The sequence below is a fragment of the Panthera onca genome, chromosome F1, assembly GCF_046562875.1.
Source record: "Panthera onca isolate mPanOnc1 chromosome F1, mPanOnc1 haplotype 2, whole genome shotgun sequence".
NCBI lineage: Eukaryota > Metazoa > Chordata > Mammalia > Carnivora > Felidae > Panthera > Panthera onca.
The window spans coordinates 27244366-27265002 of NC_138355.1; the positions used below are offsets into that span (position 1 = coordinate 27244366).

General features: G+C 37.7%; 1 protein-coding gene across 2 annotated transcripts in view; it reads right to left on the bottom strand.

The window, feature by feature from the left end:
* The window catches only part of RGL1 (ral guanine nucleotide dissociation stimulator like 1), a 256632-nt gene that overhangs the window by 157499 nt on the left and 78496 nt on the right, over window positions 1-20637 (bottom strand). For both annotated transcript variants that reach the window (XM_060643730.3, XM_060643729.3), the window contains exon 2: window positions 3707-3870. In XM_060643730.3, the coding sequence (XP_060499713.1) occupies window positions 3707-3838 (132 nt within the window). In that variant the 5' untranslated portion in view covers window positions 3839-3870. The remainder of the gene's footprint in view (window positions 1-3706; window positions 3871-20637) is intronic.

Here is a 20637-nt window from a genome sequence, read left to right on the forward strand (position 1 = left end):
ACAGAATAATTGAAATTTAAAATTCAGTGTTTGAGTTAAAGAGCAAATTAGATACAACTGAAAAAAGAATTAGTGCATTAAAAGAATTTAAAATTAATCAGAATACCACACAGAGAGAAAAAAAAGATAGCAACTCTAAGAGAGAGGTTAAGGGCCATAAGCAAAGAATGAGAAAAACAAACATAAATCTTGGAGTTACAGAAGTAGAATGAAGCAAAAACAATTGTTTATTTGAAAAGAAAATTACAGAGATCTTTTCAGACTGATGAAAGATAACAATCCACATATTTGGGAAGCCCTATGAATTCCAAGAAGTTAAATAAAAAGAAATTCTCACCTCAACACAGAAGACTGAAACTACAAAATAGCAAAAATGTGGAGAAGGTTTAGATAGCTATAAAAGACATTATATCCAAAGGAATAAAAATTAGACTTTTAGCTAGTTTGCAACAGAAACAATGGAAGGCAGAGGACAATGGATTATTTGTAATGTACTTAAAGAAAGTAACCTAGAATTCTATATGGCAATATGGCAATATGGCAATAACTTGCAAAACAGAACTTGCACATACCCAACTACAAAATTCACCTAATAGGTAATAACCTAGAAAGATTCTTACACATAGGGCACTCTTATACCATGGAACAGACATGTATAAGGATCTTCATAGCAAATTGTTCATAATGCCAAAAAACTAAATAATTAAAATGTCCATGAATGTAACTGTGAATAAATAAACCATTGTATAACCACATAATGGAATATTATTCAACAGTGAAAATTAATGAATTACTACTAAAAATCTTAGAAACATGTGAGTGACAGAAGCGAGTCACCAAAGAAGTCAGATCTATATCATATATATAACACTATATAACTAGCTTACATAACTAAATAATATTATTTGGAGATACGTATATATTCAATAAAAACATTTAAACAGCTAAAGAACAATCAAACATAGATTTCAAGAAAATAGTTATCTTTGCAGGGAAAGGAATCAAGGGGACAGGATTGGAAGAATCCACATACGAGTTAGTTGTGACCTCACAAGTGTTTGTTTTAATATCATACTCTATAACTTACATGTATATTATTTTGTAGATATCAAATATTACAATGTAAATAAATTAACATTTAGCAAAAGAAGAAAGGAAAAGAAAAAAATTCCCTTAATATTAGTTATGAAAATCTTACAGCAAAGTGGTATAGGATAAAATACTGGAAGAGTGGAAGAGTCAGAGTGGAATATTGAAACATGCCCTTTAAAGCTGATAATTAGACACGATATTCACTAAATATAAAAATGTTGATACTCCTAAATTAATCAACAAACTTATTTCAATCCCAATTGGGTTCCCAGCAGACTTTGCTTTTTCTTTATATTCTCAGAATTTGACAAGCTCATCCTAAATTCATATTGAAAATAGAAGTTCCAAAAACAGCCAACACAATTTTGAAGAGCAATAATTCAGTGGAGGGACATGTCCTATTAGATATCCATGTTTTCTTTAAAGCTAAAAGGCTGAGGCAGTATCACATCAGCAGAGAGAGAATGTAAAGAAACAGGATACATGAGAACATTACAAACTAAAGAAGATTATGGATGTTCAAAAATGGTACTAGGATAATTAATTATCCGCATGGAAAAATTCATATTAAAACAAGAAGGTCCCATTTCAAAACAATCAGATCAGCCAATATTTAAAGGTCTGATAATATCAGTAACTGGTGAGAATACGGAGCAAGGGGAATTCTCATATGCTGCTAGTGGGGATATAAACTCATGTCCTCGTCTTAGAAATCAATCTGATAATAACTAATAAAACTGAATATTTTCATACTTTATAATCCAGCAGCCCACTTGCAAATATCTATGCTAAATAAATGTATTCTACAACCTTGTATTGAAAAAAAATACTAAAGATTAATAAGAGAATAAACAAACTTGATTCAATCAATAGAAAATAAAAAGCAGTAAAATGTGAATAAGTTAGAAATACATATATCAAGCACAGAAAACAGGTAAGACAGACACCAAATATTAAGTTTTTAAAAAAAAGCAAGCTATAAAAGTAGATACATAATATAAATCTTATACAAAACTTAAAAGATATAAATCAATACTACATATTGGATATGTGGATAACAGGTATAAATTATATATATTGAAATATGCATAAGAATGATGAAAGCTTAATTCAGGAGAGGGATTACCTTGGGGAAAGGGGGAGAAGGATAAAATTGGGGGGCAGAGCCAGCCTTAGGGTGAGGCAAGCAAGGCACGTCAAAATATAAGGACGCATCAATTTTCAAGTTTGCGCAAGTGCAGGACACAAACCTAAGAGTGAGTGCTTCCTTAAGTTTTGTGCCCTCAGCACCTCATTTATCTGACCATTGTCTTGGTCTTATTGGGTGGGATATGTAGAGACTTCAACTGCTCTCTGGGGAGTTTTATTCCTTAAAAAAAAAAACACAAAAGTTTTGGGCAGCTATCCCTACAGACAGGATTTACATTTGCTTGGGCAGTATTCACATGCTTAAGACTGTAGTTGTTCTGTTACTTTCTTAAATTAGAACTGCCACAACATATGGATATTAAAGATGTGGATTCCAAACACACAAGTGCCGTGAGGACTTGCTATAATGATTTCTCATGGAAGTTTCTTTTCTCCTTTTCATAATAACCAGGAAAAAGACATGTGACTAAGCTTGGCAGTTGTAAGAATAAAGAGGGGGTGGGGAAAAGACTGGAATTTATACCAGGAATAGTACCCTGAGCAGCTCTTGATGACTTGGCTCCTATCTTCTTTCCAAGCCTAGTTTCCTCCCTTCCTTCCTTCCTTCCTTCCTTCCTTCCTTCCTTCCTTCCTTCCTTTTTTTTCTTTCTTTCTTTCTTTCTTTTTCTTTCTTTCTTTCTTTCTTTCTTTCTTTCTTTCTTTCCTTCTTCTTCTCTTTCTTTCTTTCATGTTTTCTTTCCTTATTTTATTTTAATTGATTTTATTAAAGTTTATTTATTTATTTATGTTGAGAGAGAGACAGCACATGTCAGCAGGGGGAGGGGTAGAGAGAGGAGGAAAGAGAGAGAATCCCAAGCAGGCTCGACACGGTCAACACAGAACCTGACATGGGGCTTGATCTCATGAATTGTGAGATCATAACCTGAGCTGAAATCAAGAGTTGGATGCTCAACTGACTGAACCATACAGGCACAGCTCCAAGTCTAGTTTACATCAACCTCTCATCAATTCTTTGAGCCTCCCAATACCTTCCAATAATTTCTCATTTTCCTTAAATTAGAGTTAATTTCTGTTGCCTGCAACCAGAGAGCCTTAACTGATACACTTAGCCTCATGCTGCCAAACAATGAATTGATATGATTCCACACATTATGATTGATCCTTAGGAATTAACTTTCTCACTATGATTTGATTTCCAATTTATGATTGGTGGGATTCTACAAGGAAAATGTCTACTTGGGTATTTGAAGCCCTGTCAGGGCCATGTTTTGGCTAAATCACTGTGGAGTTATTAATGTCCAAGAGACACGCTCCTGACCTACCATTCACTGGGCATCAGTATGCCAATTGCCCCTGAATAAAACTTTGCCAAACTGGCCTGTGGTGTTGACTACATGAAGAATTAGAGTCTCAAGTCTAAGAAAATCCACCGTTGTACCAATTGAGTCATTTAGAGTTGCCTTACCTCCTCTGTCTTTAGAACTTCCCATATCCGCGCGTGGTCCTCCACCAGCCAGTGTCCTGCACTCTCTCCCTTGGTGGAAAGTTTGAATTTAGACACCACTTGAGTAGGCTCTCCCACCGGTTTCTCCTCCATCTTGAAAGAGCCAGGCAGGAGGCATTACGGACCTGTGTGGAAGAATAAAGTGTGATCCAGGTTAAAGCATTAATTACCATAAAAGAAAGATACGAAGGCAAATTATCCTGCTTGATTTGTGGATAGCGAGACCACAGAAGACAGTGTCACAATAGGCATCAACTTTTACGGCCACTTTTCATATTTTAAATATTCATTATTGCTATTTTAAAGCAGGCTTCTTGGGGGAGGGATGCTTTTTGAGAAAGGATGAAGTGATAGAAATTTTAGAGAAAAGTACAAAGCTTCATCTGCCCAGTAAACCTATTTGTCACTTTGCTCTGGCCCCCTCAGGATGGGGGATGGAAATGGGCAGGTGTAAGACAAGCCTGAATGGAGTCTTCGTGTTTCCATGTCATGTATTGCACGTGGAAGAGACTCTGGTGTCAGAACTTTTCCTCTTCAAACATCTACTGAGTACTTGTTGATACGAGGCTCCGTGCTAGGCATACACAAGTAATTTGGTAGTTTTGCTCTGAACCTTAAGAAGCTTAATGTTTCAGGGCAGAAGAAGCTATAAACAAGTAATCACAATATGGTGTCTTACATCATAGTGTGATAAATGCCATAATCATCATCTTTTCCAACTGCAGTGGAAGCACGGAGAAATATTCTCCTCAATATTTATCGACTACATCACCTTCCTGAGCCTCAGTTTCATCAGCAGTTGCTGTAAAGACAATATTTTAAAATTGACACCAATTCTATAAAGCCTAACTTCCTTGACCTCTTTCCACCCACCACTGGCTTGTTTGGAATCACATCATGCCTGCTGCGTGCCATCCTGTCCTAAGGAATCGCCTTGCCTCCATTCAAGTCCCACTGAATCTATCCTTCTCAGGATCCTTTTTTTTTTTTTTTTTTTTTTAAGTGTATCTGATAAGGATGTTCCACCCACCTAAAACTTTTCCTAGAGAATAAAATCCCAACTCCTTACAATGGCAACCACAGACCTTTATGTCTGGCTTCCCCACTTCCCTTCTTCCGCCACACTCAGCTGCATCCTCAGCCACTGTTCCAGCCATTTGAAGATATGTACGGATCTCAAATATATCTAGTACCCTTAGCCTTTGTTTGTGACATCTCCTCCCACCCCTGCTCCAAGAGAATAAAGACCTTTCCTCCTTGGTTAGTCTCCCTATATACTTTGGAGAGATTTCTATTGTGCCTCCTGTTACACTTTATTATATTTCTTTGCTTTCAACTCTATTTCTACCTTTTGGTCTTTTAAGCATCTTGACACTAGAGATGGTGTCATATATAAATACTAGACAGATGTTTGATGAATTCGCTAATTCAGTAAATCATGAGAATCCAGAGAAAATGAGGCAACAGATCCAATATATTCAAATAACAGATGTGAAAGTCAAATGGCCTCTTTTCTTTCACTTTTTTATGGATTTAGTGGGCTGTATGCTCTTCATAAGGAAGAGCCAAGTCTAACGTTCATCATGCATCCCCGAGCAGCTGATAGTGCAAGCTGAAATTGCTCATTAGTTAACGACAGACTAGTTTTCATGGAAATGTCTTCAAGGAATTAAGCATGTCTGCAAAAAGCAGGTCTTATGCTCACATAACCTACTGTCCAAATAAAAGTAAACAGAAATCGGCCTTGATAAGACGAGTAGGGTTGATTGACCAAGGATTTGAGAAAAGCATCTTCTGCAGTAGACTACTTCTCTGCCTCACATGCTCCACCTGGAAGCCATGGAAAGCAAGCCATCTGCTTGCAGAGAGCAGTGATGAGGAAACTGCTAACCAAAACCATCGTGTAATAACGTGGAAACACGGAGCACTGAATACAAACCTACTAGGAACCAGGAAACAAAAGCTTTGTAATTAATGAACAAAGTTCATCTGAGAGGATATGCTAATAAATGATGCTGACACATACATGCAAGGAAATAAACAAAGGAAAGTCATGTGGAGGTTTCAGTCCAAAAAAAGGAAATTAAAATAAACAAGCAAAATGGAAACAGGCCAGATAAGTAGGGAAGGAAATTCCATCATTGTTATTGGAGATAATACTGTAAACAACAAATAATAAATCAAAACAAAGTGGAAAAGCTACATAAAATGGCTTTGGCTGTATCCTTTGCATATCATGGAAACCTAAATGGACAAAACAGGCAAACTACAAAATCTCAGGGTGAACAATGGAACATCTGTAAGCGTAATGTATCCCAGTGACCCCATGGCTTTCACTCCACTGCTGCCCACAGCTGCTTTCTCATCGTTAGAGTGTGGGTGAGAGTTGGCAAATTTTCAGTGTCGGAGACTGAACTCTACTGTGTACTGACTTCCCACAGATTGTTTCTTGTCCTGTTTGGGAAGAAGATGCAATTCTGGGTTTTAAACCATTACAAAGCACTGGGTAACTAAGGATGGAAGCAGAGAGGCAGCCAGCTCCTAGGAGGCTCTTCAAGCATTTTGAGATCCTTCTGAGACTTGAGGTCTTTTCACCCATCCTCAGTATATCTCCTCACTCATTAAAAAAAAAAAAAAGACCATATATGCAACATATATTGAGCTCCCGTTGCACACCAGCCACTGTGCTAGGATTTTTTGCATTATCTCTACTCCATATAATAACCCTGTAAGATAGACTTCACCATTTTACGGCAATGAAAAATTAGATACAATGCATCTAATATACTGGTAGAAAGTCATAGAGTTCCTAAGTTTGTGCTTTCTCTCCTAGGCCACTTCAGCAGAACTTCAACCCTCACCCTCCACCCAACCATCACTGGTAGAATGAGACCTCCCTCTCCTGCCCTTTCCCCCACGGATTAGAGTTAAAGTGTCAGTGTCTTAGCTAACTGGTCCAATGGTAGCCACTTAAGAGATGGTCACATCTGATGAGTACCCAGGTAAAAGTGGAAAAGATACAGAGAGGAAAACATCCTGGAATAAAACAGATCATTCCTTTTTCTTCTTACTCCCATCCCAACTTCTTTTTTTATGAACTAATCTCTAAATCCAACATGGGGCTCCAATTCACAACCCTGAGATTAAGAGTCACAAGCTCTACCAACTGAGCCATGGGCATCCCACCCCCATCTCAACTTCTGACCAGGGCAGGCTTTATAGGTGTGACCATGCTCAGAAGAACCCTAGGTTTGATTGAATGCTTTATCATTGCCTTGAACTTCTTAATTTTTGGACAAAGAGCCCTACATTTTCATTTTGCACTAGGCCCCCAAATTATATAGACAATCATGCTGCTGATCCACCTTTTTCCTCTTCAAATCTAAAGTTCCACTCCATACCTTCTTTAAACAATTCATACATTTATAGGTTTCCAATTTCCCTAAAGTGAGCTGGAAGTCTGTAGAGTGGGGCGGTTTTTCATTAGAATTAAAACAAGAGGCATATGTAAACCCTCTACCTCTGACACGCTGCATATCTTAGAGTTGAACTCCTGCCTTCCTTTTAAAAACACATGGTCAAGGCTTACAAGCCACCTTCCATGCAAATACCGCTAATATAAGCCATTCAATGATTAAGATGAAATCACTATAAACCTAAAGGCAGAATCTTCAATTCCACTTAATAGTTGGTCGAAAATATCATAAGCCTATGAGCTTTTTTGGAACTCAGATTTGAAAAACTGTCATCCTAAAATACTTGATACCCAAAACAAACAAAAAAATCTTTAAACCACTGGATGATGACATCACTGTAAGTTTGAGATGGAGTGGAGAAAAGCAGCTGTATGTATCTAAAGGCAAATATCTGGTCAGAGAGCAGAGAGAAGCAAAACTGAGCTGAAATTTTTAAAAAGAAAATTGCTGGAGCAATGCCTTTTCTAATTGTAAAAGGGTCATGACGGTAAACTGCCTCTACTTCATGAAACAGGAAAGTGAAATAAGAAGAGGGAAGGCAAGTCTGGTGCAATGGAAGGCAGATGCTTTCACTTGGCGCTGAGAAACAATCTGCAGATGAGAAAAGCCATGCGAGGGTTCCAGAGGTCACTTTGCTTCAAATCCTAGAGCCCTAATTTTCCCACCAAAGCCAAAACACGTTGCGTTGTGTTGTGTTTTGTTTCGTTTTGTTTCCGGTTTGGTTAAATTCAAAGATCATTCTAACCAATACTTACAAATCGTAGCTGTCTTATAAGAAATTGACAGCGGTTACAAGTTGGTGAAAATAACTTGTCATTATAATTATATAAATAATCAAAAAATAACCACATGATTATTATCAATGAGAAAGTAGGCATTTCCTTACATTAACTTCTTTACATTTTGTGCTTTTAAGGTCTGTATTTTTCCTTTAAAATATTTACTATACTATGCTTATGGTAAAATATAGATATAATATGTAATACCACTTCTCCCATTCCTTCAAAAGTAATCACTGACTGGAGGTCACAACATTTTCTATGGTCATAACAAGGGACCCAGTTGATGGCTCCATATCCTAAACAGTCATTAAGTGCCAAAAGCAAATAAGCAGCCCCTCAGCGGCTAATCTTAAAAACATAAATACTAAATGACAATCTAAAAACATAAAAATTTGCCATTACTAGTGTCTGTTCTCGCCATTTGATAAAAATTATCCGTATTTCTCATGGATACAAACTTTCTGAAGCATGGCTTTAAAAATAAGGGCTAGGGCACAATTTCACTGAAAGCTGTATTTATTTTACTAATCCCCTTGCCAGACTTTGTTTGATAAGTCAATCTCTACTTTATTGAATTTGACTTTCCCTCCTATCTCAGTAAATAATATATGAGACATCCCTCTAAACCATTATCTTTTTCCTTCCCTCTCTTCCTTACATATTTTTGGAAGGGAATATTCAGAACCTATTTAATATTCAGAACCTTACTGGAATGGTTTGGTGTCTCTAGCCTTTATCTATTAGGGCCCTGCTTCTCTTCTGCCCCTACAGATTCCCTCATAGGCATTAATAATACAGTATCTCTACTTTATTCCCTTTACACACATAAACCCTTGCTCTGCCTGAAGAAATCTTTTGATTTTGTAACTTGATTCAGATTTCTTCTAATCTTGAAAATGTCTGGTATTTGCCCTGTTCCAGTCTTTTCCCATGATTACTTGAGTTTCTGCTCTTTCTTTCCTCCTACTTCTCCTTTCTCCCATCTTCATTCTTCTTCCTAATGAGCTCATGACCTATCCAGATAAGACAGGTTTCTTTATCTGTGATTATCACCAACTCTTCCAACTGAAAGTCTATGTATCAAGAACAGTCTTTGCATTTTAGTTTTATTTAAAGGGTTCAGAATGGCATAGTACCAAATACACTGGAATTCAAGTCAGAAGACTGTTGTTCAAATCATATGTAGTAAGTCTTACATAGTAAGTAAGTACGTAAGTAAGACTTACGTAGTAAGTCCTCTACGTAATCCTTGGGCAAACCATTTCACTGTTCTCAGCCTCAGTTTCCTCATCTTTAACATGAATAGACTATAAGACTGCTGAGACCTCCTACTGATATCAAATAAAGTACTCACCTCCCCCCAAATGTGGAAAACAAAACTAATATACATTGAAGTATTTTTCTAGAACTGAGGGATTTATACTACCAAACATAATGGTGGAAAGTTCTGATTTCTATGGGCCACTCACATATTATACTTATTCCTACATGATGCATGCATTCACCACTCAGAAGTCAAACAAACAGTATGATGTTATCATAGCCCCTTGGCATTCGTGGATTTAACACCTGAGGTGTGACTCTTTAAGAACAACTCGAAATCCTCTGACATGTAGTCAACTCTAAGTTTGCTGAGGCTTTGTAAGGTTGATGTTTGGGTGAGCTCAACAATGCTTAGCATTCAAATCCTGGCTCGGTGGCAGACTTCTCTAATCATGATTGCTGTTGTGGTATTCATAAACTGGGGCATCCAAGAAGGTCTTAAAGATACAGCCTTCCTAGTTGTGGGGTGCATCATAGTGGTCCTTTCCTTCTGAAAACACAGACAAAAGCATCTGTCTAGAATCTAGGATTTCCATGCAGAAATGGAAACTGGAGCACAGAGAGACACCAGACAGGAAGAACTCCAGGGAGCCATGGCATACAGAGATTTCTAGCGCTGAGCAGCATTCGTCCTGGGGAAGCAGGCACATCAGATTGCTTCAAAGGAATACTGAAGGTCGGTTGTGTTTGAAGGGACAGTTATGACAACGTATTAGAAGGGAAACAGGTCTTCGTTATCTCCTCCTCTCTGGAAAATCAAGAGCATTCTAGTCTCAATTAGGCAACTCACTTATATTCTGCATATTGCTTTCTTTTGCTCTTCTCAATTTACTCTGATCTCCCCTGCAGGACTGCCAGCTCTTTGAGAGAAAGACTGGCCATAAATGCATCAGATTCCTTCAATGTTTTAAAAAAGCTCAATCACCTTTGCAAAAAAATTTTTTTTTATTTTCCTTCCATTAAGAAAAAAACAACACTTCACTGGAATAACAGTTTAAGCATTTACTATTATGATGTATTTTGGAACAAATGTCAATCATTGGGCAACCATTTTCAAAGGAATTTTAATTATGTGCTGTCTTACTGAATACTGAGCAAGGTTGCACAACACTCTGTGGAATCAGACATGACTTTCTCTGAGAGCAACTGTCTCCTGTTAAATGTAGAAAATTGAAGAAGTGCAAGACATTCCTGCTTCATTCAAGTTGATAGTTTTTAAAGGCTGGTCCAACTGCGCTTCAGGCTTGGTGTGCTACCCTCCCCCCCGCCCCGCCCCGACACATACACACACTGATAGTACTTGGCAGAAGTTTTTAATAATAATTCAGAAAAAAGAAAAAAAGAAAAACCCCAGACAGGGTTTGTACTACCCTTGTGAACCTCCCTGGAGAAATGCTGCTCTTTGCTCAGCAATTCCTGCTCAGCACAGAAAGCCGACACAAGGAAAACAGCTGGGCTCCCTTCCTGGTCTCCATTCAGTGTGGGCAGTCTGGAAACAGATCTGCAGAGGCAGACGTTGGGGAGGGAGGGAGCATACCTAAACAGAATAGAGGCTGAGATCATGAAGAATCCCTCAGCATTGTAAGAGAGACAGAGAGAATTCTAAGAGACTGAGTTTTTTATGGCCCGCGTTTTTAGGACAATAAAAGCTCAGCAATTATGTTGCTTGAAAGTTTAAAATAAGATGAAATCGTAAATCACATGACGGTCCCAAGCTCCAACATTTCACAATTCTGTGGACTCCAGCTTCAAGTGGCTGAATGCGGGCAAAATGCAAAAACCATCAGGGGAGCACCCCAGTCACAGGCTAATTTTTATCTTCGAGTCAAAGGAAGTCAGACTGATTCAGACCAGAGCCATCCTTTAGGTACCAATGGTACCAATAGCAATTCCACAGCAATGTGGCATTCACCATGCCGGGCACAGGGCTTGCACACAAGCATCTGTTCACCCTAAGAACAACGTAGGGAAAGCTCAGATGCCAAGAGTTTAAGGAACAAGCCCTAGAGTTTCTGTCAAGCTGTCCTACTCCCAGAGCTGTGTCTTTACCGCCGTACAGACAGCCACACTTGAATCGTTAATATTCCACTTACAAAACCTTGTCAGGTAAATGGTGAAAAACCTGAATTCCCAGGAATCTGAGGTCTTGAAAGGATGCAGAGTAATGCAAAAATCTGAAGATACAACATTCAGGGAAGGAAGTCTGTTGAGTTTATCAGTTAACACACAAAATCATTTTAACTGACTTCCAAGTAGATTGGCCTTTCCACATCTCAGATTAAAGAGCAGTCTGTTCTCAATCTTTTACTTTACCAAAAACAGAAGTCTAATCTATTTAATTACAGTCACTTTACTAGGCTATAGGATAATGGCAGGTCCCGATGGGGCAGGGGTGGGGGGAGGGCGGGAAATCTCTTTCAAGAAAACACTTCTGGGAGAGGCATGCACAGTGAACTGGCACTAGGCCAATCCTTATTCTCTTTCTCAGTCTCTAAGCAGCAAGGACACCATGACTTTTACATATACCATATATTCTTTCTTTTTCCCATATATTCTTAATTACAACTTTTCTTTCATTAGATCAGATAACATCTTGCCCCACACAGATGACTCTGATTAGTTTCACATAGCAATAGTTAAATCTAGTTGGTACTGCTAAATACCCAGACACCAATTTGCTAGACTAACTAGGTACAAGAAGCTTTATCATCAGGGCAGCATCTTCATTTTCATCTATGTTGTTCCTTCCCTGATCTTGACCTCTTAAATTGGCATAAATACCCATAAGTGATGCTAAGACCAAAGGAATGGGTCCAATGTTCATCCAGCATGGGAGAGGGAGGGATCTGTGTGCCTTGTGTTAGGGAGAGTTCTCCCACTGGTTCGCATTTTTTACTTTCTTCCCAGCTTTTTTGATCTGTACCCACGATATAACATGGTAAACCTATCCCATGTGGGATCAAAAACTCAATGACCCAGATGTACACAGAAACATTAAAGAGACAATGGCATGGAGGAGAAACCACTAGAGATGTTGCTTCTTGAGTCTTGGCTCTTGCATAGATCTTGTGGGCTTATCCCCTGGTGACCCGTGTGCCTTGAGCAAACACAACAAAAAGTCAAAGCCATATCTTATAGAATTCTAAGAAACCTTCCCCAAAGGCTTGAGCTTGCCATGGCATAATGACATTTTCATCAGTAAATACAGCTACGTTGGTCATGGTTCATGCATATTGGAAAAGATGCCATCGTTACTTTCAATAATTTTCATTCAATATTTTCAACTGTTTTCAAATAGTCTTTTAGCAAACTCTATAAGGACACTCAACTTCTCTATTTCTTCCGTGGTGTATATTGTGTGTGTGTGTGTGCTTGTTTGCTTTTGTTTTTTGTTTTTTGTTTCTGTCTCATGTCAAGCTCTGTAAATTTACACCATAGACAAATAGTCCTGCATTCGTGTGTGTATGTGTTGGCCGAGAGTCATCTATTGAATTAAGTCATTAAGTCATTAAGGATAGAACCCTCACATTATTTTGCAGGGAAACAACAGATCTTAAGCCTAGATGAGACAACTGAAAACCAAATCCCAAACAAATTTCCAAACATAGTTGAAAACGGCTCTGCATAGCAACGAGTCAGGAGTATTTTCAACTCAGCCTGCAGAGAAGGCCTTGCTGGAATGGATTAAATAGTCACTGAATTCGAACCTACTTTTTCTTTAAAATTGCAAATATTCCTAGCACAGCCAAGCCTGGATTTCTCATCAGGGCTGCAGAATAGCACCAGCCACCCGTCACAGTCTTTTCAAAGGCTGCATGAAATGCCTTGTATACATCTGCAGGGTTTCTGTGTTTGATCCCAGATTACGTTTTCGCTGAGGTTAAGGGTTAGAGCCTTGACAGATGTGGCCGTGGTCTGATTGGCCCATTTTGTCAGCCCTTTTACATACACATACAGCATGTGATAGCCAAATTTGTGAAACGTCTCCGTTTTGATACCAACAAATGAGGGGTGGAAGGAATGTGGGGCTTGAGACCTCCGTCAGGTGTCGATTTTCATGTCAGAGCCACTATGAAATCCACGGCAGCACCTGTCTGAGGAAAAATAGGATCATTTCGTTCTGTGTCACCATTTCATTCCAACTGGATTGTAGTTTCTTTTTTTTTTTTCTTTTCTTTTTTCCTCCTTAAACTTTCACAGGACTTTTTTCTCATTGCCTTCCTCCATTTTTTTTTTCATTGCCACAGCTCGACCTTGCTATCTCCAATAAACCACAATAGGAACAGAATGAGATTGCATCTTGGATTCAGACCTCTTACCACAATAGCAATTGTGCAAATATACTTAGCATCCCTGGTGTCCTAGCTGAGGGGTCAATGGGCCAATGCGACTTACTGCAGTGAGATGGCAAACTTCCAGGGAATATGAGGGTCAAGTTGCTTCAACCCCACTTGGCATCATGCTACCCAAAGGAGGAGAAGGGAAGTTCCTAACATTTTATTTAGCTATAGACTAATCATTGTGCCAGGTGTGTATGAGGCAGGGACACAAAAGATAAATAAACATATGTGTTCCTTCTATCGGCCTACATGCTGGGACTTCTTAATCCAAACCACTGCAAAGTCTATAATCATATGAAGAGAAAAAGAAATATTTTAGGACACCTGTGTGGCTCAGTCAGTTAAGCATCTGACTCTTGATTTCAGCTCCACTGTTTGTGAGATGGACCCCTGTGTCAGGCTCTGAACTGGCAGCCTGCTTAGGATTCTCTCTCTCTCTCTCTCTCTCTCTCTCTCTCTCAACCTCTCCCTCTCCCTCTGCCCCTCCCCTGCTCACATGTGTGCACCCATTCTCTCTTTTTCCCTCTCTCAAAATAAATAAATAAACATTGTTTTTAATATTTCAAAATGATAGGCTACATCTCACTGATACATTTCAAAATGAAAGGATAAGTGTCAGACATGCACAAGTGTGTTACAGCAAGAGCTCTGGGAGTTGAGTATTAATTCCCCATTAGAGGACACTGACACTCAGCAAAGTTGAGTGAACTGGCCAACATCACACAACAGAATGCAAATTTGAAAACAGATCTGTCTGACTCAGAACACAGCTTCCCTTTCCATTCTGTCATGGCCTTTCAAAAATTCCACAGAACTGTGGCCCTGTTAAATCTCGGCCTCGTGACTTCAATGCTTAAAGAGAAATACTAACTCTTTGCACTCAGGTAGCAGAGGAAGAGCTAAGAGGGGTCTCTGAAATTTATGTTTCCTTATCTACGCTTCCTTATCTACCAGGCCGAGAGTTAGCTTCTTCCTCCCTCCTTTTGTGTCCACTTTGCCAACTCTTCCACTTTCTCATGGGGCCCCAGCACTGCCCTTCCAGGGCTAACTAAACAATTATTTCCCTATATTTAAAAACTGGCAGTGCTTTGGACTCTGTGTCTCCCTCTCTCCCTGCCCCTCCCCTGCTCACGCTCTGTCACTGTCTCTCAAAAAAATAAAATAAAGCATTAAAAAAATTTTTTTAAAAAGTGGCAGAAAACAGAAGCAAAAAATTGACATTGTCAGTTCTTTCGCTTCTTATTCACATATGTAAATTCTTCTACAAATGTATGGTGATCTGTAAGTCTAAGTTTTTTTTTGTTAAGACTCTCTTTAGAATAACATATGGAACCTATTACAGTACTCACTGACTCCTTCATTTTTGCTTCTGCTCTGGAGGGTGATGGGTTTAGGATTTACAGCTCAAGTAAATGCCATTCTTGGGTTCATTGCCCCAATTTGATTGCGGTTGACATTGATTCTGGATACCAGAGAGATTTTAATGGCTAACTTTATTGTAGACTGAACAAATGATTTACATGCCAGTGAAGCTTAAGCTGGCTCAGAATCTCAACTTCTATATGCTCACTCCATATCTACACTTCAGTCTGGACCACAAGACAATCTGGCGTGTTCGTCTTTTATTCTTTTGTGTGGCCTACAAAGGAACCCCAAGCTAGTTACTTTAGAAGTATAACATCTTGAGAAGGCTGAAGTATAGTGAAATCAGTCCAAATAATTTTGAGGTCTTACTTAGGAAATCAGTGCACTGATCAAGTCAGTCTAGAAATCTGTCAACAGGCTGCCTGGGTGAAGGTTGATTAAATCTGTCTCCCTCTGTTTCCTTGCCACAGACCTCCAGAGTTGTTTAGATTCTACTCTAGTTCCTACTGGACCAATTCATCAAGAATAAGTGCTGTATTCCCTAAATTAAAATCTGGCAACACTAGCCTTCCACGTATAACAGGCTGTCATAGCTGGTCTCACATAACCAAAAAGGAAATTGAAATAGAAAGGCAGGACTTTAGATACACTCAAGGAACACATTAGCAGTGACATCAATTTTAAATATAAGAGTCCCTGAGGCTTTAGTTTGAGCCACTGAGCCAATCTAACACTCTCCTTTTTCCCACCCTTACCTCAGGGAGAAGTGGGAGTGAAGAAAATAAACTATACTCCTTCATGATCCTCTCTGCGGGGCCAGACCTTGTACACGCTTTCCTCTGGGTCCAGCTTGGGACTTCTAGTAGACAGCCCCTGTCTCTCTGTCTCAGCCAGTTTGTAATGGGGAAGTTAATTTGCATCACAGGCAAATTTTGTGCCAAAACAGTTAAAATCTTGCTCTATTTAAACTATAATGACCTTCTAGGGCTATGCACACAGATATTGAGAAAGTTTCACAATGTTGCTCATAGCGAGTAATGAAACGACTTATATACCTGTTCCAAAAAGAAAAAAAAAAAGATCCAGAAAGAAAGAAGGAAAGAAGGATCAGTTAGATCCCCCAAGGTGAGAAAGATCCACCCCTTCTCTAGTCCACGATGCTCCTGGTGAGCCTGACAAGAGCAACTGCACGCACCCCACTTATTACCCAAGACTATGCACTGATGTGCAGAAAAAAAATTACAATTCGATTTATATGTTTATCTCATCTTGTCTTGTTTTTCCATTTTGCACATGTTCTATAATACATAGAAATGTTAGAATAGCAGTGCATACATACAATTTATAAGTAATTGTATACATACTGAAGGCTATTCAAAAATATTGCACTGAGAACATATTCGAAGTCACTGCCTTCCACAAATACAGCATCTGCTTCCATACCCTGAACTACTGTAATAGCCATTTAAGTTTTTTGTGTCCTAGGAAAGGTTTGCCTCTGCGAAGGTTACAAAATTTCTTTTAGAAGTTTTATAGTTTTAGCAATTACATTTCGGATTATGATCCAGTTGAAGTTAATCTTTGTGTGTGATAAACTAACAGTTGGCGTCTTTGTTGAAAATCAGTTGACCATACAGACAGGAGTCTACTTTTGGACCCTTTATTGTGTTTCATTGATCTATGTGCCTGAACTTACACCAATAACACACTGTCTTGATTAACCTTAGCTTTATAGTAGGTGTTGAAATGAGTAAGTGTAAATCCTCTAACTTTATTCTTCTTTTCCAAAATTGTTTTGGTTATTCTAGGCATTTAGATTTTCATATAAATTTTAGAATCAGCTTGGAAATTTCTACAAGAAAGCCTGCTGGGATTTTTATTGGGATTTCATTGAATCTATAACTCAATTTGGAGAGAAGTGACATTTTAATAATACCAACTCTATAGCAATATTGATTTTACTGGGATTTCATTGAATCTAAAATCAATTTGGAGAGAATTGAAAGTATAACAATACTAAGTCTTCCCAGCTATAAACATAGTAAATCAATCCATTTAGGTTTTAATTTCTCACAGAAATATTTCTAGGTTTTTTATTATTATTTTTTTGTTTGTTATTTATTTTTGAGAGAGAGACAGAATGAGGGCAGGGGAGGGGGAGAGAGAAGGGGAGACACAGAATCCGAAGCAGGCTCCAGGCTGTGAGCTGTCAGCACAGAGCCTGACACAGGGCTTGAACCCACGAACTGCGAGATCATGACCTGAGCTGAAGTCGGACATATAACCAACTGAGCCACCCAGGCGCCCCAGTATTTCTAGTTTTCAGAGTAGATGTTTCACATATTTCATGTTTTTGGATGCTACTGCAAATGATACTGTCTTATTTTTTATTCCAATTTCTACTTGTTCATTGCTAATACACAGAAATGCAATTGATTTTATATCCTGAGATCCTGCTAAAATTACTTATTATTCTAGCAGGGTTTTTTTGCAGATTAGTGAGGATTTGCAGCATGCTTGATCATGTCATCCACGAACACAGATAGTTCTACTTGCTGCTTTCTAAATTATGTAGCTTTTATTTCTTTTCCTTGTCTTATTGCACTGGTAAGAATGCCCAGTACAATGTTGACTAGAAGTAAAGAGAGTGAATGAACATCCTTATCTTGTTCTTGATCTCAGGGACAATCATTCAGGTTCCACCAGTAATATGTTAGCAATAATTTGGGTTTTTTTTAACAGCTTTATTGAGATATAATTCACATCCCACAAAATTCAACCATTTAAAGTACACAATTCATGGGTGCCTGGGTGGCTCAGTCAGTTAAGCATCTGACTTCAGTTCAGGTCAAGATCTCATGGTTCGTGGGATCGAGCTCCATGTCAAGCTCTATGCTGACAGCTCAGAGCCTGGAGCCTGCTTCAGATTCTGTGTCTCCCTCTCTCTTTCTCTGCCCCTCTCCTGCTCATGCTCTCTCTCTCTCTCTGTCTCACAAAAATAAATAAAATGTTAAAAAGTTAAATCAAAATAAAGTACACAATTCAACAGCTTTAGTATATTCATAGAGGTGTGCAATCATCAGACTTTCATCAGACTATGGAGGTTCCTTTTTATTCCTGGTTTGATGGGAATTTATTATTATGAATGGATGTTGAATTTTTTCAAATGCTTTTCTTGTATTGATTGAAATGACATAGAGTTTTTCTCCTCTGTTGTAGTAATAAGATGAGCTAAATTAATTTTTAATGTCAGTCAACCTTGTATTCCTGGGATAAATACCATTTAGTCATGATGTATTATGCTTTTTACATATTTCATTTTTGGTTTGCTAACATTTTGCTAAAGATTTGTGATTCATTTTCATGAGGGATATTGGTCAGTAGTTTTCTTGTAATGTTTTTGTCTGGCATTGATATCAGGATAATGCAAGCCCCATAAAATGAGATGAGAATTATTTCTCCTGCTATATTTTCAAGACAACTTTATGTATGATTGGTGGATTTTCTACATTGGAAGGTCGATGCAATTCACCAGTTAAGTCATCTGGGCCCACAAATTTCTTTCTGGGAAGGTTTCTGATTGTGAATTAATGTCTTTAATTGATATTCAGATTTCCTATTGGTTTCTGAAATAATTTTGCTTTTCAAAGAATTTGTCCATTTTATACAAGTTGTGCTCTCTGGCATCAAGTTGTTTATAATATCCCATTAGTTATCCTTTTAATGTGTGTCAAATCTTAGAGATACCCCCCTTTTCACTACTGATATTGGTAATATTGGTGTCCTTTTTGTTTCTTGATCAGTATAGCCAGAGGTTTACTCATTATGTTGATCTTTTCAAAGAATCAACTTTTGATTTCATTGATGTTCTTTATTATGTTTTTGTTTTCTATTTCATTGTATTATTATTTGTTTCCTGGTGATTTGGGGCTTAATTTGCTCCCATATCTCTATCTTTTTAAAATTTTTTTAATATTTATTTATTTTTGAGAGAGAGAGAGAGACAGAGTGTGAGCAAGGGAGGGGCAGAGAGAGAGGGAGACACAGAATCTGAAGCAGGCTTCAGGCTCCGAGCTGTCAGCACAGAGCCTAACATGGGCCTTGAACTCATAAAACATGAGATCATGACCTGAGCCAAAGTTGGACGCTTAACTGACTGAGCCACCCAGGCGCCCCTCCTATATTTCTATCTTAAGATGGAAGCTCAGACTATTGCTCTTAGAGTTCTATCCTTTTGTAATATAAGCTTTTAAATCTATAGATTTCCCTTTAAGATTCATTTCACTAGATAATGCAAGTTATCTTTACAGTTCAGCCCAAAATATCTTCCAGCTTTTGTGTAATTTCTTCTTTGAACTATGTATTATTTAAAATCATGCTGCTTAATTTCCAAATGTTTTGAGATTTTCCAGGTATCTTTCTATTACTTATTTCTAATTTAATTTATTGTGATCAGAGAACATACTACATACGATTTCAATCATTTAAAATTTCTGGAGACTTTTTAATGACTGAGGATATGGTCTATCTTGGTAAATGTTCCATGGGTATTAGAAAAGAATGTGTATTTTGTGTTTGCTGTGTGGAATGTTCTATAAATGTCAATTAGTCCACACTGATTAAAATGTCATTTAAATCTTCCATATCCCTGTTTGTTTTCCATCTGCTTTTTCTATCAATTACTGAAAAGAGTGCTGAAAATTGCAACTATAATTGTAGATTTGTCTTTTTCTTTTTTCAGACCTATTGGTGTTTCACACATTTTGAAGTCAGTTATTAGGTGGATAAACATTTAGAATTGTTATGCCTTCTTAACTGACCCCTTTATCATTGTGAAATATCCCTGGTAATATTCCTATTCTGAAGTCTATTTTTTCTATTAATGTAGCTAAAACACCTTTATCTTTTCCCAACTTTTCCTTTTAAATCTGTGTCTTTATATAGAGACAAATTTGTATAATTGGGGGTTTTACCATCTAATCTAACAATCTGGCTTTTTGTTGCAAAATTTACACCATTTACATTTAATGAAATTACTGATATGATTGTGTTTAAATCCACCATCTTGTTATTATTTAGCTATTTATCTCATACATTCTTTGTTTTTCTTCTCATCTTCCTGCTTTCTTTTTCTATCTTTTAATTCCATTTTATCACCACTGTTGGTTTGTTTAACTATATCTCTTTATTTTCTAAAAATTCATCCAGGATTTACAATATGCACCCTTATCTTATTTCTGTCTATCTTAAAATAATATCATACTGGCTCATATACAATGTAAGAATACTGTGAAAATATACCTCCATTTCCCTATCTTTCCCTATCTTCCCTTTATGCTACTGTCATACATTTTGCTTTTTCATGTTATAAATCCCAAATACATTATTATTATTGCTTGAGGCAGTTAATTATCTTTTAAGAAATTTTTAAATAATAAAAAAAACTTCTTGATATTTACCCCCACATTTTCATATTCCTTTATGTAGATTCACATTTTCTGCAGGTATCATTTTCCTTCTGCCTGAAGAACTATATACGGTATATTGTAGTGCAGATCTGCTGGCCACAAACTCCTATAGCTTCTTTTGTCTGAAAAAAGCTTTTA